The 23,958-nt window shown below is 39.3% G+C and overlaps 2 protein-coding genes across 2 annotated transcripts in view; one reads left to right on the top strand and one right to left on the bottom strand.

Annotated features, from left to right (window-relative positions):
- Nucleotides 1-11,712, top strand: part of snai3 (snail family zinc finger 3) — a 30,485-nt gene extending 18,773 nt beyond the window's left edge. Inside the window, exons 2-3 of the mRNA XM_030441537.1 lie at nucleotides 5,134-5,742; nucleotides 8,310-11,712. Of these exons, the coding sequence (XP_030297397.1) occupies nucleotides 5,134-5,742; nucleotides 8,310-8,488 (788 nt within the window). The 3' untranslated portion in view covers nucleotides 8,489-11,712. The remainder of the gene's footprint in view (nucleotides 1-5,133; nucleotides 5,743-8,309) is intronic.
- rnf166 (ring finger protein 166) overlaps nucleotides 1-23,958 on the bottom strand; it is a 101,475-nt gene that overhangs the window by 32,553 nt on the left and 44,964 nt on the right. The gene's annotated exons all lie outside the window — the stretch shown is intronic.

The following is a 23,958-nucleotide window of genomic DNA, read 5'->3' as shown; positions in this document are numbered from 1 at the left end:
CTGTTCCTTAATAGGTTTTTATTATTTTGTTGAAACAAAGTATATACTCTAATATAGCTCTTAATTATTCTGCATATGCTATTACAACATTGGCCTCCACCTACCTTGTGTTAGCAGGTGAGTGTGTGATGCTGCATTGTGACAGCAGACCCTCGTGTACAGCCAGCTGAAGTGTGTGTGAGACGCAGCTCACGCTTGGTACCTCCATATAATCCTTTGCTTATTTCATGTACTTTACGTTGTCACATAAAATGACGTGGACACGTTGCTTGTCTATTAACGCGTTCAGCATCTCCTGGATTGCCTGCTTTACATGCTGTATGAGACCCACGAAACTAGTGCGCATATACCGGCATGTTGTAACTCGAAAGTGGAATAAATGTAATGCAGAGATGGTAGGGCATACCGGGGATTCAAAAACTCCAGGTGACGAAGAAAACCCTGATCCCCTATTACGGAGATGAGCTGGTTTTCCAGAGCGATTAATTTGATGACCCTCTCTGTATTATTTGTGGACATGTCGCTGAGGATATTTCTCATAACTGAAAGTATCCGCGACTGTTTGCTGCTTTGGTCTCCTTGCCTGTACTCTCGAGTGAACACGTTGTATTCTTTGAGTTTTTGTTTTGTATATGCTGTATCAAATGAGTAGTAAAATGCAGCTCCGCGAAACGGCCGTATAGCAGATGTTACATGTCGCCGTTGGACTGCTTTCGCTTTCTAATTGACGTTATTTTCACACGGCAGACACTTTATTCACAGGTTTTCACAGAGTAACACCACGCGCGCGTCTGTGTTCCGCGACAAATTGTGCTCTGACGTTAAAAAAAAAAAAAAAAAATCGGGCTTGGGTCCACGTTCAAAACTGCCGATTCCGATCAGCGGAAAAATGCCCAGATCGGCTCCGATCCCGATCCTACAGATCGGATCGGGACATCCCTAATAAGGACCTTTAAAGTCTGACACTATGGCTGAATCAAGACCTAACAGATTTAAAAGCAAAGGAAGCAGCTTTACCACAACAGTGGCATTAGTGCCTAATAACCAGGTTGAAAGGTCAGAACCAGAGAAGTCATTTAAGGGCAACATATCTTCAAGTGCTTATGATGCCTCCTGTCTATTTTGTGCAGGTAAACATCCCCTAGCGGAATGCCCGAAGGTAAATGCAAACTTACCAAGCGAAACATCCTACTATTCTGCACATTAAGAGATCTCCCAAGCCGGGGTTGGATGTCTCTTAACCTTACATGATGGAGCGGAATATGGTAGTGTTAAAGCCTGAGGAGACATCTATCAGCAGTGCCCTTGTGTACTTGAAGGAGGGGAAGGAACAGGGGCTGGTAAAGACTGCATACTGCCTATGGTGCCAGTGCAGGTGAAACATTGCAACAGAAATAAAAGTGTACATACCTATGCCTTCTTGGACCCAGGTCGTGCAGATACATTCTGTACAGAGAAGCTGATGAGGCAGCTTAATGCGAGAGGCCGGAGAACAGAGGTTCTTCTACGGACCATGGGAACAGAGAAGACTGTCAAGAGCTATGAGTTGACTGGTTTGGAAAGAGGCAATGTGGAAGATGGCACATTTCTGAAGTTGCCCATGTTATATACACAGAATAAAATCCCAGTTACAAAAAGAAACATTCTTACCTAAGTGGACCTTAAGAAATGGCCTTACCTACAGGAAATCCAGATAAAGGAGATTGATGCTGATGTGGATCTGCTTATTGGATTAAATACTCCAAAAGCTCTGGAACCATGGAGAATAATCAACAGCCAAGGAGAAGGCCCCTATGCAGTTAGAACTCTGCTAGGATGGGTGGTTAATGGACCACTGAATGCTTCCGCTTCTGTGGATATTGAACATCCTGTGGCATTGGTGAACCAAATCTCAGTGGTTCGTAATGAGAAGCTTCTGGAAAAACAATATGCCCATGACCTCCTAGAGAAGGAGTACGAGGAAAAGAGGGAGATGTCAGCGGATGACAAAAAGTTCATGCAGACAGCCAGCTCAGCGACCTTTAGGGACGGTCATTACTACTTGCCTCTACCCTTTCATGATCGGAATGCCATCATGCCAAATAACTACCAAATGGCAGAACAGCAAGCATTACACCTTGAAAGAAAATTCCAAAAGGATCGAGTTTATGCAGCTGAGTATAAAAACTTTACAAATGACATCCTCATGAAAGGATATGCTGAGAAAGTACCACCAGAAGATCTTCAACTGGAAAATGGCAAAATATGGTACATACCCCACCATGGTGTCTACCATAAACGTAAGAAAACCCTCTGAGTAGTCTTCGATTGTACATCACCCTATAAAGGCACCTCACTCAAAAAGGTCCTCCTTCAGGGCCCTGACTTGACAAACTCGCTTATTGGTGTGCTGCTCAGGTTCCGCCAGGAGCCCATCGCTATCATGGCTGACATCGAAGGCATGTTTCACCAAGTGCAAGTTAGCAAAGAGGATGTAAACTTGCCCAGATTTCTATGGACACACAAGCAAAAATCTGGAGCAATACCAGATGAGAGTTTATCTCTTCGGTGCCATCTACTCCCCAACTTGTGCAAACTTTGCTCTATGAAAGACTGCAGAGGACAACAGAGACACGTTCAACAGAGAAGTTGCTGAAACAATTAAGTCCAATTTCTATGTCGACGACTGCCTCAAGTCAGTAGCAACAGAGAAGCAGACTATAGATCTTGTAAAAAGATTTGAGAGAAATCGGTTCTCTGGGTGGCTTTAAGCTGACAAAGTGGGTTAGTAATAGTTGAGCCGTGCTAGCAACCATTCCTGAAGATGACAATGCTAAACAAATGAAAAACTTGAATTTGGACAGGGAGAAATTGACAAACGAAAGAGCCCTGGGCTTGTACTGGGACATTGAAAGGGACACCTTCAGTTTTCGTGTTACTGTAAAAAACAGAACCCCCACCAGAAGGAACATACTTTCAACTGTGAGCGCGGTGTATGATCCCATTGGTCTCCTTGCCCCTTTCACATTGAAGGCCAAGCAAATCCTCCAACACCTCTGCAAAGCCAAGTATGGATGGGATGAAGTAATTCCAGTGGAATTCTCAAAACCATGGCAACAATGGCTCAATGATCTGGATCAGTTCGTAAGATTTCAAGTTAACAGATGTGTAAAGTCGATGAACTTTGGTCAAGTGAAAACTGTACAGTTGCATAACTCCTGTGATGCCAGCGAACAGGATTACGGAGTAGTCAGTTACCTGAGGTTTACAAATGGCACAGGGGAGGTCCACATTGCATTTGTGATGGGGAAATCAAGAGTTATACCACTCAAAACAATGACCATACCAAGACTGGAATTCACTGCTGCTACACTGGCCGCACGACTTGACAAAATGCTTCAGTCTGAGCTCCAAATAGAGCTACAGGATTCCATCTTTTAGACTGACAGCCAATCAGTGTTGAAATATCTTAGAAATAAGACCAGGAGTTTCCATACATTTGTGGCCAACAGAATTACAGTGATCCACAAGGATTGAGCATTGAACCTTTCTTTAATTCCAAAACGCCTTTCATTAGAGGATTATGAAAATGCTGAAAAGGCCATTACTGGCCACGTGCAGAGACAGCATTTCAAGGAGGACATTGCCTTATTGGAGAAAGGAACACAATGCAATAAAGGAAACTCTCTGTACAAACTGGATCCTATCATTGACCAGGGCATTTTGAGAGTTGGGGGAAGGACTAGGAAGATGGTTATGCCAGTTGAGATCAAACACCCGATGATTATACCTTAACACTCTCATGTATCAAAGCTAATATTGAGCCACATTCTGCAACAAGTTGGTCACTCCAGGAGAGCTTACATGCTTTCCAAACTTCATCAGAGGTATTGGCTGTCTGGTGCAAATTTGTTGGCGAGGAGGATTATTAAAGGGACAGTGTGTAATATATCAAGTATTTAGCACCATCTAGCTGTGAGGTTTTACATTGCAACACTCCTTTGCTCACCCCTCCCGTTCTGAAGACGTTGGAGATGTTCTGGAAGCTACGGTGGCCCTGACGGACAAGAAACTCATTTTCAAAATATGGACTCTTTCCCAACAGCGTCGAGTATTTCTACTGACTCAGCTAATGAGGTAAAGATGTAGTTAGTTATTGTTATTGTTAGTGATGAGCGCTTTCGCTGAGCTCCCTCTCAGTTCCACAGTCCAGCTAGCTCTGAGCGAAAACGCGTTTAGCCTTACTACATAGAACCACGTAGTGCTTTGTGTCCCTCTCGGCAGTCCATAGTTTATTTAAAACCGGAAAGACATGGCGGCCTCCATAGAGCTTGCCCATGCTATGTATATTCAGGTAGGTAATTCTTCGCTCAGGAGGATAAGTCAGATTGTTGGCAGAGGTAATTGTACACCAATGAGGACTTACTTATGAACGAAGACGTTGATTTGAGTTAATAAATTACTTAAATCGTTACACACTGTCTCTTTAAGAACTGTGTTTTTTGCAGACGACAGCAGGCCAGAGCAGGAGAACAGAAAATGGCTGATCTCCCAAAAGAAAGAGTAACACCGGATCTACCGCCCTTCACCCATGTAATTCTATAATGCTTGTATGATATTATTGTTTGATTAATTACCTTGACAGTAGTATTTACTTAATTATTTTGATATTATTTATGGATATAAATGGTTGAATTTCTCCCTGCTGTCCTTATTATGTATTGCATCCACGGTGGCCAGAGGGGAGTGACCAAATGTTTGCGTAATTGCAGAAACAGGTGAAAATCAAGGTGATAAGGGGAGAGCGGTATTGTTTTTTGACCACACACACCTAGGCAAACTTTTGTTATTTGTATAAAGAGAACGTTTATTTAAGACTGAACGCATGCATTACAAATAAAACGGATATGATGCAACGTAACGAATCTCCGTGATTATTTGTAACAAAGAGTGGCGAGTCAGAAACCACATCCCCGACAAAGGCAAGTGTCTAAATCAAGTGAAAATATGCAGAAGAAGACACTACAAGTGTAGTAACTTTATATATCCATTATAGAGAGGAAGAATGATCACAACAACCTATAACCTGCACTGTCCAAATTAATCAGTGGTTCTCACAACTAAAATTACTGTGTGTATGTGTATATTCCACAGAGGCCCCATGCAGTCCCCACGAAGATTTACTGCTGCACAATGATATCACCCCTCACCATCACTGTTCAGCCCCGGGTCCACGGCACCGGCAGTCTCTCTCTTCCTCTTCCTCCCTCAGAGCAGATCGACTGCATCTTTCATCTTCTCCAAACACCTTCCCTCTCTCCTATTTAGGTCACTGTTCGGACGCGTTCAATGGAAGGCCTACAGACACCTATAAACCAGCTGAATCGTTTACCAAAGTAAACCTTGAAATCCAGTGTGTTACAGGAGAACACAGGAAGAGTGAGAGCTTCCTCCCTGAATCCCTCCCTCTCCTAGCCCTCTTTCCAGCCATCCCTCCTGGTGGCAGCGCCCATGAGAGCTTTGAGTGTTTGGACTGTCATAAAGAGCATTTGAGCTTCTCAGACCTGGCCAAACACAAGCAGCTCCAGTGTGAGTGGAGTAGCAAGAAGTATTTTAGTTGTAAGTACTGTGAGAAGGAGTACGTAAGCCTGGGAGCACTCAAGATGCACATCAGAACACACACACTGCCCTGTGTGTGTAAACTCTGTGGCAAGGCATTCTCCAGACCCTGGCTGCTTCAGGGACATATACGAACACACACAGGTCAGTAAAACACCCCCATTCCCACATTTTAGTGTGTTTTCTAGTGCATGAACAATACTTGATTTTTGGGACTGGTGGTTATACCAATATTAGGAAGAAAACAATTCTGGTTCAATTTAATAGACCTATATAGACAGTTTTGACCCCATAAATGTGATTAACACTTGTGAAAAAGATATGTAATGGAGGCTGGATAACCAGGAAACCAATAAACGTTGTCTAAAATGACAGTGTGCTAAAACAGTAAACTTCACTGGGAATCCAATAATCATAAACTATCCCAACCCCCTTTTTCTGCATTATAATCTCTAAATAAAGTATTAATTTTGGTGCATACCAATATAATTATATCAGTAATATTCAGCCAAGTGTTGGCCAACCAATATTTCAGCTCTAGTGTCATAAGCGCATTAGAACATTTTATAAATCAAGGGCTGCCAAAGTTATCACAATAATTCAAGATTCAAGATTCAAGAGGGGTTTATTGTCATTCCAGCTATATACACAGTACATGGTGCAATGAAATAACGTTTCCCAAGAAACAAACAGTGCAAACAAACAACAAAAACATAGAACGACAACAACAATTATTTTTTGGAATAATACATTTAGCTGCTCTCAAGTGCAAAAATACTTTATAAAGTGACTATATGATTATTTATTGTATTATTATTATTTAAATTAGGTGCAATAGTGCATCAGACAAATACAAAACAGCGACGTACAGCATACAAAAGGAGTCTTTTGGCCTGGGGGAAGAAGCTGTTTTGTAGTCTGGTAGTGACAGACCCTATGCTACAGTACCTTCTGCCAGATGGAAGGGGGGAGAACAGTCTATGTGAGTGGTGGGTGGGGTCTTTCACAATGCTGGCTGCTTCACAGGCCGGTGTTGTTGTCCTGTAGTTGGTGATGGCTTGGATGCCCTGCCACAGCTGCAGTGTGTCTCTACTGTCTCTGAAGTGGCCGTGGATTTTCTGGGCATGCGCTTGTTTAGCATCCCTGATAGCCCGGGCCACTGTTGCCCTCGCTGTGCTCAGAGCCTCCTTATCTCCTGCTCTGAAGGCTATGTCTCTGACTCTCAGCAGTGCACATACCTCTGAAGTCATCCACGGCTTCTGGTTTGAGCGTATGGTGATGGTCTTGATGACAGTGACGTCATCAATGCACTAACTGATGTAACTGATGCCATGTACTCATCCAGGTGAGTGGAGCTGTTTGTAATTGCTGCCTCCCTAAACATTTGCCAGTCGGTGCATTCAAAACAGTCCTGGTGGGCAGAGATGGCTCCTTCTGGCCAGGTCTTCCCCTTTTTGGTAGCTGGTCTGGAGCGTCTGACGAGCAATCTGTATGCTGGGATCAGCTTAAGGGAGATGTGGTTTTAGTATCCAAGGTGGGGGCGGGACAACAATAATCAGTTCTTTGTTTGTTTTCAAGATCAGTGATGGCCCCGCGCTGTGCGGCTAGCGCTTCCTTAGCATTAGCACTGGGAGGAATGTAAACAGCTACAATGTGCAGGGAGGAGAGCTCTCTCAGGAAAATAAAATGGTCTACATCTCACAGCCGCATATTCCACTAGCGATGAACAGGACTTAACGCTAATTTTTGTCGTGTGATTTACACACATATATGTGTATGTAGTTTGAGAAATCACAAAGTGATGCAGCAGTAACGTTGTGGATGGCAGCAAAAGCAAACCACCCTGAGAAGAAATGGATGAAGAACAGCCCTCATAAAAACCTTTATCAAAGTAGAACCTGAAGGTTTATACATGGTCAGTTAACTTAGTTGAGTGATCTACTGTATAACATCTTCTGTGTGTCTAGAGGTGCTGCATGAAATCTGAGGAAATAACCCTTCTGAAGTCATAGTAATGTCATCTGGGCTGAGACAATAATTTCATATACAAAGTTGTGTTAGAAAACTGCAGACATAATGCTGAAAAGAGTGTGCATGTACAAGCAAGATGGTTGAAGGTTGTGTTAATGGAAATGTGGGATCCAGGGTTTTTAAATTTTCAACCATACTTAATACATACTAGATATGTCTGCTGCTTCTGACTGTTTGTTTCAGACAATTAGAAATATGTCTGATGTAGCCTTAAGTCAGGATACTGTTTGTTCAAAAGAAACACCTTACTTGTGGCTTGTCTTCTAAGGATCAAGTCTTATACCACCTTCGCCTGTCCAAATGCACACCAACTCTTGATTGCCAACTCACTCTTTCTCTCCCTCTGTCTCTCTCTCATTCTTCAGTAGGTTATAGGTAGTAGGTTATAAGATGTTTGATCATCTGTATCATTTACTGAATTTCTCTTCCTGATAGTAATCCCAGTTCACCATAGCCGGGCAACCTCCAATTTGCATACATTCGTGGTCTAGTGGAACTTTAGGTAATATGACCAGCTGACACATGTTGATCCATTCAAATAGACCCCCATTGTGGGGTCTGAATGGAGTATTGTGGGGAATATGGTTGCGATTGATCGGAAGCTTCATGGATTTCCAGAAACAGGAAATGACAACCCCCAGTTATTATGACTTACATGAATGTCTGTGTTCATTCTGCAGGAGAAAAACCATTCATTTGCTTTCACTGCAGCCGAGCCTTTGCCGACCGATCCAACCTGCGAGCTCACCTCCAGACCCACTCTGAAGTGAAAAAGTACCAGTGTGCAAGCTGCTTCAAGACTTTCTCCAGGATCTCAATGTTAGCCAAACACCAGGAGGCAGGCTGCCCACTGTACTGACAGCCTGTAACCATCAACCTGCTCCAGAATACTGTAGATGTAGTCAGACATAAAAGACCCACTAGGATCTTTGCAAAACTTAGTGTGTGGATCACAAAGCCCCATGCCTGAACAGTGGAAATATAATGTGTCATGTGTGACAATTGTTCACAGCAAGCCTGAACTAAATGAAGAAAGCACCCATACACTTAAACCTGTTTATTTTTTTATATTAGAATATAGAACATCTGTTGCTCTTTGGTACAGTAATTATATTAAAAATACTTTTGCACAGATTTGATTGTGCATTTGCTTTTTTATTCAGATTGATTGTTTATAGCTCCAGAACTGCAGATAAGTGTGATACTTGGTGTTTGCATTTCACTTTTTCTCAACAGTAGAAAAAAAGCTTGTTTCTGAACATCTGTGTACAACCCCATTCCAAAAAAATTGGGATGCTAATTTTCTAATCCTTTTTGGCATATAATTAAGAACATTATACAGACAATGTATTTAATATTTGACATCATCATCTTTATTGGCTATTGGGATATATATGCTTATTCTGAATTTGATTCCAGCAACACATTTTAAACATTTTGGACAGGAGCAGTGAAATGCTCAAAAAACAACTATTTGGAACATAGGTAAACAGATTCATTGGTAACAGCTGATAGTATTGTGATTGGATATGAAAGGGACATCCTCAAAAGGCTCAGTGATTTCACAACCAAGGATGGGGCGAGATTCACCACTTTGTGAAACACATGATTGAATAAATGATACTAGTACATTGGCTCAAGAACACCTGCCTGTGATTACTATTGCTGGTGTGGCGGCATAATGTTTTCAGGTGTTCTTCCTGTCTGCTTTTTGTGAATGCTGTATCACAAGAACAACTTGAGGGAATGTCTTCATTGTCAGAAACTAGACTGACAAAAGCACAAGCACTTTAAGTCATGCTAACCACTGTCCACTGTGATGGACTGTCCAAAATGGTCACTCTGTAATGGACACTCATAACTAGGACTGTCTCATTTATCATGATTGCCTGATTGCAATAACTTCAAATGACCGTAATCATTTTACACGATATTCAAAGGAACTTAAGGGTTGAGTTTGTGAAAAAAAACATGAAATGCCATATTTCACGTATTCCTCTGTCTGAAATGTAATTTTGCGCTCTTTATAATTACATCATCTCATTCATTGTGACCTATTCTTCTATTCGATAGGACATTCTCTTTCAGCTCATATTTATTTGCCTTCTAAAGAAAGATGATGGCAGAAATAACAGGTCTCTTATAGCAGTCTGCCCTGTGATTGCAGCAGTGCATTTGGCAGCTCTGGGTGCTTTGATGCTGAATTTGAGTATTTTAAAACCCAGTTTGGAATTGAAAATTCATGTATTCAGTATAGGTTATGATTTATAATTATGTGTCAGAGTTCAAATGTTGATATCATCACTACAATAAAAATACTACGATTATGATCAAGGATTATATAATAAGGTTGTTTTGATTATTGAATTCAGAGGTCTATTATTTTTGTGCTACACCATAAAGTCAACAGAACAAACAGCTGAATGAATGTTAAGATTGCATTAATGATGATCCTTCTTCTGGCAAACATAATAAGACTTGATGGTCACAGTGAAATTGGAAGCAACCCAAAGATACACAGTGTTTTAGAGAAAACAGAACACCAAGCACTGTTTCAAGGGTCATGCTTCTGTCTTATCAGCAAGTAAGAGAGTGAGTATTACACAAGTTACTTTAGGTTAGGTACATCAAGATAATGATTTATGTCATGAAGGTTGTCTTGTTCCTGTATAAAATGGCATTTTGTTGTAAATTAACCTGAAGCTGTTTTAGAGACCAACATCTTAATATTAGTACTACTGTTGAAAAAAAAAAACGTGTATGCTCAGTTAAAAACTGCATTGTAACGTACATTTTTGTATTAAATGCTTGCTGACTTGATAAAAATAACACCCTGAGCCTTTTATGTACTTGTACTTTTATGTAAGGACAGTCTGAGGGAACAAATGGAATATTGGTTTCATTTTTACACTCTAAACTTAACTTCACTGTAAACAAATGTATTTCCACATTCATTTTCAATTCATTTGTGTAATTTCATAAAAAAACATTTGCAGAACCATTTTGCCTGCTCTTGGTGTGCATGTGTTAGCCTGTAGTGCATTAAAAACAATCAAACATTTTCCTTTCCACAACAACCAAAACATGTTCAAAAAGTGCAACAGATACTTGACATGATTTCATGACTGTGGCCCTCTATGAGAATGCATAAAAATAACATGTACAAGCAGAAAAAGAGTGGATCCAGGATGCTTTCTTAAGGAATTCGAACATCTGTATTCAAATAATCGCTTTATTATTAGTCTGTAGAGTAGAGACATATATAGCATCTCGGGCGACAATGTGCGGTTTAATGAAAAGATGATCCAGTTTTTCTAACAGCAGCAAATACACTTGAATGGTGTCACAATGCTGCAAACACTTGCCCTCTGCTACACCTGTAGTACAAGTCTGAGCACCTGTTGTTTGCCCAACAGAATAGAATGTAGAATGGCTCTGTTGTGATGTAATGGAATGCTATGAATAGGAACCGTCTGTGGAACAAGTCTAAATACTCCCAGCAAGTCAGCCAGGTTCATTTTCAGAACACACAGATGCTATTCTGGCTCCCTGCAGGCCTATAAATACATGGAAAGCTGTTATATTAGGCATGAGAGCAGCACTCCATCTCATACTGTGTCAGTAATACAAGACAGCACTGCCAGATTTAGCTGCTGTCAAGACATGAGGCCTATTATTAGTCTGCAATATTAGGTAATGCAGTAAAAACGTGTGTGTGTGTGTGTCGTGGAGGAAGTAATACACACAATAGCAATCAGATTAAGTTGTATTTTCCACAGTGAGTGGATGAGTGTTTCCATGTAGTCCCTCACCACAGGCCTCTGATGCTCCACAAACGACAGTTACCAAGGCATCTGCCAATGTGTGGAATAGGGTGTGTACAAGTGTGTGTGTGCATGTGTTTGTGTGTGTGCTCCTTGCTAATTAGGGCTGAAGGATACAGAAGGTCAGGTGCTGTGGTGAAGTCAGATGAGGGGAAGCAGAAGGAACATTAAAGGTTGTGTTTTGATTTATTTGTCATTGTGACATGAATGACATTAACATTACGTTTGAACATTTCCAACCAGTCAGAATAAAATTCTGTAAAAATAAAATGTGGCTATGCAAGGAGTGTTTGGCATTTGTGTCTTTCTGTTCAAAGTTCTGGGATTTTACCTCAGGATCTTTTTTTAATTTAACCGTCTCAATAGCCAAAACTTTATAGCAGAAATCGGTATTATTAATATTATTCAGAATTAAAAGTCTTAACTTTAAGGGTTCACTGGCCACTTATAGGCCATTAGAAGCCAATGACACAGAAGTACATATGAAATAAAATAAGAATGCATGCATGTGTATGTGTGTGTTTATATATATATACATATACATATATATATATATATATATATATATATATATATATAATACTATATATATATATACATATATATATATATATAGATATATATATATAATATTATATATATATATATATATATATATATATATACATATTATATATATACATATATATATATATACATATATATATACATATTATATACATCCATCTATATACTTATCTATATATATATATATATTATATATATATATTACATACTATATATATACATATTACATATATATACATATATTATATATATATATATATATATATATGTATATATATTATGTATATAGAGACACACACATAGATAATAAATAAATGTATACTGATTAATTAAAGGGATATTTTTCAAGTTATTAATACTCTTATCAACATGAGAGTGAACAAATATGCATGATTTGTGCAAATGTATGTTTATTCCTTTTGCAACAATCCAAAACAAGGACAAATACTGTCCAGAATATTTTCTCGAAGAACCTCAAAGGTACTGCATGCTCAAAATAGGTTTGAGCTGTTAAAAAGCTTGTCGAATGTTGAGTTGTCCAGGCTTCTCCATTGCAAACTATCCAGGGTGGTCTGACTTGGGCTTGGGGAGGAGGACTCTCTGCATCAGCTGTGTGCTTGGCCAGCAAGTGGTATTTGAGATTTGACTTGACATCATTATCCATTTATCCTCAAGGAGGGCCGTTCTGTGCGCAGTTTTAATGTTCTCCCCATGCCTGCGTGGGTTCCTTCCTGGTACTCTGGCTTCCTCCCACAATCCAAAGAAATGCAGAAAAGTTGAGTTAGATTAATCGGTTACGCTCAATTGTCCGTAGGAGTGAATATGAGTGTGAATGGTTGTTTTTCCATATATGTCAGCCCCTGTGATGAATAATAATGAATGATTATCAGGTGTAATTATTAATTATGATAAATAATAAGATCCAATTCACATTACCTAGCACCAGCCTTGAAGAAGGGAAAATATATCCAATTCACCAAAGTACTTTCATAAACTGTACTGTATTGTTTGTAACCAGGGACGGACTGGCCATTGGGCAATGTGGGCAAATGCCACTGTGGCCGCCTTGTGATAAATAAATAAATAAATAAATAAATATAGCGGAGCGGAGCGGCTGCGTCAAAAGGTGGCCGCAAATGAATAAATGAATGAATAAATGGCCAGCGACCCTCATGTGCCATTTGGGCTGGCCGACAAATCACAGAGCGGTCCCAAGCTCATTTCTCCCGGCAGTTTCCAAGAGTACCCATCTGCAGTCAAGATGGATACCTTTCGGAGGGGCAAAGATGGCGCCACTGTAAGATGCTTCTTCTATGCGCTGCCGAAGCTTTTTGTCGTTCAGGGCTTGAATTCGCCAGCCTGACTAGAAAACATGTAAATAGTTTGCTAACGTTGTAAAAAATAGTTTTGAGGCCTGTTGGTGAAACGTTGACCCACTTGTGTGTTTTTTTTTTCGTGGACTTTCTCTGTCAGGCTCTGCCCACAACGAGCTAATGTAGTAGTTAACCTTGACATTGTTTGCTTGCTAGCTCGGTGTCCAAACTATTGTCTGTTTAAAAGGCTCCAACCGTTAAATAACTGGTTCTGCAGACATGTCGTCTACTCTGGAGGGTGAGGAAACGGCAATGGACAAGTCAGCGGAGAGTCTTAAACGGTTGTATGGCACTACTACGCCAAATCACCTGTGGAGGCTGAAACTTCTCCGAGCACTAGCCCACAGAAAAAATCTTCGCGCCGTGAGCCGAGGTCGGAGCCCTCCAACGCTGTCCTGCTGGCGGCCATTAACAAGCTCACTGAGTCGCAGCATGGTTTCAGGGAGATGATGGAATTCATAGAGAGGTCCATAGAGAACAATTTTAAGAGTATTCAAACGCTCTTTACTTCAGTGCAAGCTGCGGAGAAGAAGGTGGGGGAGCTGGCATCCAGAGTGGATCCCCTGGAGCTCCAGATTAAATCTTTGTCTGCTGAATATAAGAAATTGGTGGAAAAAGTGAATGACATGGATGCGTACTCCAGGCGCTGGAACTTGAAGGTATCCGGGATTCCTGAGGCTGAGGGTGAAAATACAAAAATGATGGTGATTGAGATCTTCTCCCGTGTCTCACCTGGTCTCGCCGACTCTCTTCAGAAGACAGTGGACATCGCCCACAGACTGGGACCACGGATGAGAAGGGAGGGACAGCATCCACCGCGCCGCATCATAGTTCGCTTTTCGTACCGAGCTCACCGAGATCAAGTCTGGGCGGACGCAAAACATTCTGAGGTCCTTAAGCAGAAGAACGTGAAGATATCGGAGGACTCAGCAAGTCAGGGAGGCGAGAGCGAAGCTGTGGCCGCTGGTGGAGGAGGCGAGGAAGCAGAACAAGAGAGCAGGCTTCAGCGGCCCTTTTGCTATTATTGGTGGTAAAAAGATCTCTGTAGAGGACTTGACATGAGGTATTTGCATGAGTAGGTGTTTGATTGTGGAAAATGTAGGTTAAATAATAAGCTGCATACTTTCTGCATATATCTCTTGATATTCTTGCCCCCTTTTCTGAATATACAAGATGTTTTTTAAATTGTTAAAGAAGGATAGCGGTCATTCTCTTTACTTGTTCATATGCTTTGCATATAATTTGTTCCGTCCAAGAATGTTTCTATTTGTTTATACTTCTATATTTGTTCATAACATGAAGGTGATACCGTTTACATGGGTCAGTTTCTAAGATTGTTCACTCTGAGTATAGTTTTTGGTTTGTGAATTCAGGTTTTGCACATTTCTCAACCTTTTAGTAGAAACTACTGTTTAAGTAACATTGTTCATCAGTGTACTGTGTTTTGCGTGTATACGTATGTTCGTTATTAATTTTTCATGTTTTTCTCTTAATGTACGGGGAGTACGAGATATAATTAAAAGAAAAGCTTTATTTTTATTTAGTTACCAAAATAAGGATATGTATTTTTTACAGGAGACTCATTCTTCTTCAGAAGATGAAGCATTCTGGTGCAACCAATGGGGAGGAAAAGCTATATTTTCTCATGGTACTAATTTTTCAGGAGGTGTATAAATTTTATTCAATCCTAAATTTACTGGCGAGATTCTGTATACAGAGGCTTCTGATATGGGTAGATGGATTTTGGTAGTAATTAGTTTAGTTAATTATATTTCTACTCCTGCTTTTGGTAAATACTCATTTGTTATCGAAATTTAAGAGATTAGTGCTTTAAATAAAACATATGTTAGAATTTTACTAGGATTAGAAATGTTTTTTCTTTTGTAGTCAAAATATGTGTTTTAGCATGCTAGCCAACAGCCCACATGCTGCATCAATACAGTCATGGCATAGCATTGTTCATTGCAATGACATAAAGCACGATAAGCATGTGTAGTTTACATTTTTGTAGGCAGAATATCCTATTGTACTGTTAAATAGATAATACATGTGTATATTTATCTTTATTTATTTTTTAATTAACATTTTTACCAAGTTGGCTTAAAGGGGACACTAGGAAAAACATTTTTACATTTAGGGTGGATGTAAATGAGTATAGCTAATTACTTAAATGCATGATCAATTGATACTTTTCATGTTATGTTAATACAGCATATATAGATTCATGTCATGTAGTTGTTTTTTAATGTCATGTATGTAGAAAAAAAATATTCAGACTTTTAACCAGAAATTCACTGATGTTCCCTCTAAGCCCACCTGCTCCCATTAAGCCCACTTAGCTGTGTTTCAATGGAGATTTTCTCCCTTTTGACTTTTGAACCATTTTCCTGCCTAACATTGACCTCACCTAATCAATCAGCTTCATAATTCAGATAATTAAATACCCAAAATACCCAAATATCAGTGATGTTGCATAGGTCAATTCATTCTGGATAGGCCTACATTCTATCCTACCATCAGCATCATTTTCGACCCTTTACTTTTCAGATGACATGACTAGAACACGAAAAAAGTACAGCTCATGCAAACACATGGCAGAATCATGCCGCCAATATACAGGGAGGGAACAATGACAGATCTCTCAGTTCTGGCAAGAACTTACTCTTTGATGTTACTCCACAATGGTTTAAAGGGTTTCTATGTAAGCTGTTTTTATGTTTTAAAAATCAATTAAAGTTATTTGTTTAATTGTTAATACTGAAATTGACTCATTTATTATTCTTAAAATATTAGTATTGAACCAGTACACTGCCTTTCTTTTAGTCATTAGGTCTTCAGAAATCTAGATAAAAAAATCTGCACTCTCAACCAGCTGGCTGGATCAGAAATGTTGGCCAATTGTAAATGCCAACAGTACAATGTAGGATAGAGATACAGACAAAATGACAACACATATTGAAAGATGAGGTATTCAAGAGTAATTTCCATTCTAATTTTGATTTTGTCAATGAATAGTTTTTTGGCTACATTCCAAAGAAGAAGAAGTTGTAAGTTTAGCTTTTTCTGTGTTGACAACACAGCAAAAGGCTGATCACGTCTATTTCAAATGCAATTTACAGGCCAGAGGAAAGTAGTGGAGACAAAATAAAAAATAGCTATTGAGAGATAAGACATTACATTTCATAATAGAATAAGTTTGGATTGTTAAGATTTTTAAATATATATATTTATTTATCAACAAATCATGAAGTGGACTTAATGGGTACTTAATGTACCCATTAAGCCCATGCCAGATTTTTGACATATTTTGACAAATTAAACAATAAAAACATTAAAAATTGGTATAAATGAATTATTGACACTTCAAATGAGAAATTAGACTATCATTTTAACTAAAATGTTCTCACTTTAATTGGGGCGGTATGTATTAAAAATGTCTGAAAAGCAGATTTGGTGGGCTTAATAGGGACATTTACCCTAAATCTGGGGATAATACATTTATTTTGGTAAATATTTATGGATTTAATACAAGGAACTCCAATGTCACACTCCTTAATTTTTTGTCTGACAAAATTCTGCAAGTAAGAAACAAATTTCCTTCAGCATCTGTTGTTGTTGGCGGTGACTTTAATGAGGCTCCAAACTAGATACCCTGCAAGGGGCAATCAAGATAATTTTAACCCTATTATATATGATTTCTGTAGTAAACTTTAGTTATTAGACGCCTTGAGAATTTCACGCCCACATGAAACAAACCTCTTTACCTGGTTTAAAGCAGATCTCACCCAAAAATCTCGGTTAGACTTGTGGCTTATTTCTAACAATTTGGCCTCTTTGGTCCGAACATGTATTCTAACTGCTGCTCCCTTAACTGACCACGCTGGAATAGATATATCTATCCCAAACTCAAATACTCTTTGTTGCAGCAAACCTGGATACTGGAAATTAAATGCTTCCTTTCTCCAACATTCAGATTATCGGTTGGGTATTAAGCAAATCATCAACAAATTCAAATCACTGTCTGGATTTACGCCTATGTTAAAGTGGGAGTTATTAAAATTTGAATGTCAAAAGTTCTCAATACAATTTGGAAAGCAACAATCCAAAGATAAAAGCAAGACTTATACACTTCCTCATTTGACCCTCAGTCTTGTCGTGTCTTTTTTGACAAAGTATCCCCATTTATTCCTAAAATCTCCAGAGAGAACTGTGAGCTTTGTGAAGGTCCAATTACTATAGAAGAATTGCAGTCGGTTATTACAAAAATGCCATCAAACAAAAGTCCTGGTCCAGATGGGTTACCTTATGAATTCTTTGTGACATTTTGGGAAGATTTAAAACACATATTGTTGGACGTTTTTGTTGAATGTGCCAAAAATAATGAGTTAACTGTTTCTATGAAGCAAGGCTTAATATCTCTCATTCCTAAACCCAGTAAAGATCTCCTTTATCTTGTTAACTAGCGACCTATAACTTTGTCAATTCAGACAACAAAATTCTTGCTGCACTGTATGCTAATAGATTAAATCTATGCCTAGAGGAAATTATTTCTGTAACGCAAACAGGTTTTATGAAAGGTCGGCACATTTCTAACAATATTCGGCTCGTTTTAGACATTTTAGAATATGCAGATTTATTTTATGAAAAGTCACTGGTTTTGTTTTGGACTTTTACAAAACTTTTGATACTGTCGACCACTCTTTTATTTTTGAGGCTTTACAATATTTTGGGTTTAGAGAAAACTTCAACAATATTATAAGAACACTCTACACTAATATTAATAGCTGTGTATCCTTAGCACATGGTACTTCTCCACGTTTTGAGGTAAAACGTGGGATAAGACAAGGGTGTCCGATTTCACCCTTCTTATTTTTGATAGCTGCTGAAGTTCTTAATTTATTTATTGTTAATTGTGTGAATGTAGAAGGTATTAAGATAGGTGACAATGTTCTCACCATCAGTCAGCTGGCTGATGATACCTGTCTGTTTCTTCAAAATGAACTTCAAGTCCCTATTGTTATAGATGCCTTAAGAGTGTTTTCAGTTGCTTCTGGCCTTACTATTAATAAGACTAAGTGCGAGATAATGACTGTACATGATTCTGACATTCTTTTAATAGATGGCATAAAGGTAAAAAAAAGTGGTAAAATATCTGGGAATTACATTAAACAGGGGCCGTATTTATCAAGCGTCTTAGAGAGCCATTTTACACTTAAGTCCTGAGAATTTGTGAAATTTAGTCCTACTCTCAAACTAAAGCTATTTATCAACTTTATAAGTCTAAGAATCACTCCTACTCTCCCAGATATTTAAGAGACCTCCAGAGGTGTCCTAAGTGGTTAGGAGTTGCCAGCAGGGGGTTGCCAGCAGGGGATGGCACTGAGGCGAGAGAGACGTGCGCGAACGCTCAGGGAGCGGAAGGATGTCCTGGCTTTGTTTGATGACGAGCAGCTGATCAAACGGTATCGTTTAGACAGAGCGGATATTATTTTTGTTTAATAAGGGGCGTCATCTCATCAGCAACATCACGCAGCAGAGCTTTCACAGCAGAACTAAAGGTCATCACAATGCTTCGATATCTTGCCACTGGGAAAATGCAACAGTGTAACGCTGATGATTTGGGGCCATCACATCCATCAGTTAGCAGAATTGTTATGGAAACAATAATGGCCCTTACTGCTCCTCACCTTGTCATGCGTTTCATTGACTTTCCAACTACACCCCGGATAATTCAGCAGAAGCAAACTGCATTCATGCAGTGGCTGGCTTCCCTGGAGTGGTCGGTGCAATCGATGGTACACATGTAAGGATCATCGCTCCAAGTATGGATGAGAGTATGTTAACAGGAAGAGGTAGCACAGCATCAACACGCAAGTAGTGTTCGATGCAGACTATAAAATCTTGGATGTGGTACCCAAGTGGCCTGGGTCCTAAATGAAAGTGGTCTGAAGCAGCTTTTTGAGAGGCACATTGTGCCACCTGGATGTCACCCAATTGGGGATAAAGGATATCCTTTACGCCGCTGGCTTCTTACCCCTTTTCAGATGCCACAGACACAAGCCCAAAGTAACTATAATAGGCAAGCCCAACAAAATGCCTAATTGTTTTAAATTAAAAACATATACATCATATATGGTTTAATAGGAGGGTTCATTCTTATCACAGGGCACACAAAAGCACATGAAGTGTGGTGGAGAGAGGGATTGGCCAGTGGAAACGCAGATTTCATGTGTTGCATTCAGAAATACGGCACACTCCAGACAGAGTGTGCAATACTGCACAACATTTGTAAGGAGCGCAATGTCCCACTCCCACCAGCAGACGATGATGACGATGAGGGAGGAGATGGAGACGCGAGCGTCCCTGGCAACATCCATCCTTGTGATGGGGCAGCCTTCAGACAACACTTCGCCAACCTCCACTTTGGGTAAGAACAATAAATCATCGATACAGTGGCTTTTTATCAATTCGTTTTATTAGTCACTCGGTATCTTTTCTTTTTTTTAAAGCCAAGCTGTAGTACTCCTCTTGGAGCCGCAGCACTTTAATTTGCAGCTTAATTTTTTGTCTCTGCAGTGCCTGCAGATCATCCGTCTCCTCTGCTGGGTCGCAATCACTCACCTCGGCCTGAAAAACAAAAGATGTGATAAACTTAAGTTGATTTCTTTTTTTTCTTTTTCAACCACCACTTGATTGTTGCCCGTTGCCTCACACGAAGTGCTTGGGCCTGGCTGCACCGCGTCAAAGGCAGAGGGAGAGTGCGCGTCGGAGATGCCCGGGGACACAGGAGACTCTCCTAATGCATCTCAATCCAAACTGAAACATAAAGAATATGGCTGAAATATCAGAAATGGTCCTGTTGTTGTTATGGTTATGACTTGAACAAACACATTTTAGACATTTACTGAACAGTAGCCTGGCAAATATCCAACAACAATTACGCACGTATCTCTCACCAAAACGCACCTAGGCTGCAGCGCAATATCCCTATAGGGTTGTAACAGGAATAATTTGTGAACTCACCCTTTTGAAAGCAACTCAAGCTTCATCGCAGCTGGATCCAGAGATGCTGGGGTTATCCTCTCCAAGAATGCGCTGCACAACTTCTGCAACTGCGCTCAAGTCTTTGCCAGGTGGTCCTCCGCCTGCGTAAGAATATAAAAATGAATTAATTAGATATGAGTAAATAAGGTGGCATGCAAGCAAATGAAAAAGAAGCACTACATACCAGTGCGCATGGAGCAGGTCTTGAAAGCTGCGATTTCACTTCTGCTTTTCGAGAGAACGTTATACCACTTCTTCTCGCAGTCAGCTGGTGACCAATGGCTGAAGGTTTGAGAGGCGTTTAGTTGATTTGATATGGCTTCCCATGCCTGTTTTTTGTCATTGCTGGTAAGCGTTGTGCTGAACTTGCCTTTAATGATGAGCTTCCTTTCCTCGACTAGCTCTACTAATAACAGTGTCTCCTCCTCTCACCAGTTGGGTTTTCTTTTCGATTCCATGTTGATTTCTGCATGTGGCTGCAGTAGGCTAGTATATATAGAGCCACCCACACCAGTTTCAAATTAGTTGCCTAATTAAAGCATTGGAAAGAAAAGGAAACATTTATTTTTGATTCATTGCCAATATTGTTTGTTTGTTTTGTATTATTTTGTAGATAATTGTCAAAATATACACTCCCATTGTCCACTTAAATATTTCTAAGATATTTCTTTATTCTTAGACAAGGAATTCCCTTCCGTGATTGGTCATTTCTATGGACACAGAAATGACGTCACCTAAAATTCTGTTTACGGCACATAGTAATGTCGTAATTCAGCTCTGAGAGTGACACTTAAAGGAGAACTTCGGTCGATTTAGACATGCAGCTTCATTGCTCAAGCTACCCTTGACTTGCCAGTACCGAAGATGCGAACACATTTAGCATTTGATTTAGATTCAGATTTAGCATTGAACGCTAACAGCATGGGGTCAGAACTTTACACTGTGTTTTAAGCATCTTAACATGCTCCACATCTCACACCAAAAGTTATGCAACATCAGCAGACACCTTACAACACAGCACTGTAGCGTGTATGACTCAAACTGAATAAAGAAGTAGTTAAAACAGTGTGTTTGTGCAAGCAGCTACTTACCTATTTGTTGACATCCGTGTCTTCCGGTAGCTAGACCAAACTAGTCAATCCGTCGAGCGTGCATTTACTCCCTCACTGGCGGAGACGGAAACGTATTCCAGCATTTTCGTGTTTCTGTTCATAATGTACATGTCCATGTTACAGCCTGTCATGAGCCATGAGCCTTACAATAGCCTGTTAAGCCTGTTAAGTGCACACTCGGTGGATATGTTAGTTTGGTCTAGCTACCGGAAGACGCGGATGTCAACAAACAGGTAAGTAGCTGCTTTTAAGTGCAGCAATGAAGCTGCATGTTTAAATCGACCGAAGTTCTCCTTTAAGATTCAGTCCTACACTTTGCTGAAAGTGTGAGTAAGACGCTTGATAACTAACTTTTAAGTGCAGCTTTCAGCGAAGAATTTTTTTACTCATAAGTCAACTCTTAGCAGGTTCTTAGGAGTAATTCTAAGAAGCTTGATAAATACGGCCCCAGATCTACAGATGAAAGGATCTCTCAAAACTTTTTGCCAAAAATTGAAAAATCTAAATCGATTTTTAAATGTTGGTTACAAAGAGACCTTACTATGATGGGTCGTGTTTTACTTTTTAAGGCAGAAGGTTTATCTAGATTAGTATACCCAGCTTTGTCTTTATATGTTGATCGGAAGACGTGTGCAGCTATTGATTCACTCTTATTTAAATTCGTTTGGAGAAACAGGACTGAGTATGTAAAGAGGAAAACACTTATCAGACAATACTCAGAAGGTGGTCTTAATGTCTTAGACTTTCAAACTATTAATAGTATATGTAAAATCAACTGGTTAAAACATTGTTTGGTACATAATAATACCCCCTGGTTTTTTATCCACAATCATCTGTTTGCCAAATGTGGTGGTTTAAAGTTTTTGCTTTCGTGTAATTTTATTTCAAGTAAATTGCCTGTTAAACTTGCCAATTTCCATAAACAAGCCCTGGACTCATGGAAAATCGCTTTCAAACATAACTTCTCCCCACACGTGTTTTATGGAATAATCAACATGTTGTATACAAAAATAAGACCCTATTTTTTAAGGAATTGTATGACCAAGGTATTGTGTTTATTTATGAGCTTCTAAATGATACTGGGGATCTAGCTTCTTATGAAGAATTCACCCAACAAAGAGCATTAGATATCTCTCGCTCTTTGCATTCCAGAATACTTAAAAGTATACCTACTAAATTACTATCTCTAATTAAGGCATCATTTCTGTATGAACCTTTCTCGGGAAGGATTCCCGCACTGTGGCTTGGTGGAAGGGCTTTTGAGGAACGTTCTTGTAGTAATGCTCATATAAGGAGTGTTTTTACTTCTATTCATAGTCAATATCCCAACTCCTTTCATCGTTGGAGAGAGATGTTTCCTAACATCAGCAGGAATGTCTAGACCGAATTTAACAGATTTCTCATCCCCGGTAAAGTTAAAGAAGTTCATATTAAACTCTTACATAGATACTATCCCTGTAATGAATTCATTAACAAATTTAGATCCGATGTGTCCCCTTTATGTTCCTTCTGCAAAGAAGACGTTGAGTCATTTTCTCATTTATTTTATGGATGCCTCCATTCTACTAACTTTTGGACTCAAATGTCCAATAAGTCCAATATGAGTCTTATAAGATCCTGGTCACAATTTCGGAAGATATGGTCTTATTTTTGAGTGTTGAATCTAACAATAAGGAAATTAATGATGTGATAAAATTGCTGTGTCTGCTTGGTAAATTTCATATTCATAAAGCCAGATTTCTTCAATTTATTCCAAATGAAACTTTGTTTAAGGTTGAGCTCAATATTTTTTATGATTCTGTATGTAATGTACCTAAGAACAAAAAAACTTTAAAGGAGTCATCACCTGGTTTTTTACATATCCAGTCCCTCTTGGATCACTTTGGATCAATTCTTAAAACTTATTAGAAACTTTTTTTTTTTTTTAAATCAAACATGGAAGTTGGAAATGGTGGAAACACCCGCTACTGACATTGTCAATTTTTGTTATTTGGGGCTATCCTTGTTATTGTCTAAATTTTGGGGGTAATAAATATTAAACTAATGAAAATGGTGTTTCTTCTCATTCATTATTAGTAATATCAAAGGGAACTTTTACTTATTTCATTAAAATTCAGACCAAATAGGAAAAGCACTCATGTAAATAACAATATCCCTAACTTATTGTGAGTAGTGTATGTAACGCTGTTACTGTGATGATACATGACAGTTAAATATTTAATCTGTGTTATAATAACCAGATCCTGACATGTAAATGAGACGTCCGTGTGAATCAAAAACACCGTCGTTTTTATAAATACAGTGATTTTTGATCTAAGTACTAATAATAACTATCATGGCGACAAAAATCAAGTCTGCAAATCAAGATCAGAAACTGCAACAGCAGTGAAGAGATATACACCATGACAG

The sequence above is a fragment of the Sparus aurata genome, chromosome 15 (genome assembly GCF_900880675.1).
Source record: "Sparus aurata chromosome 15, fSpaAur1.1, whole genome shotgun sequence".
Classification (NCBI taxonomy): domain Eukaryota; kingdom Metazoa; phylum Chordata; class Actinopteri; order Spariformes; family Sparidae; genus Sparus; species Sparus aurata.
Note: the sequence above shows the minus strand (reverse complement) of the source record. Positions and strands in the feature narration are given on the sequence as shown.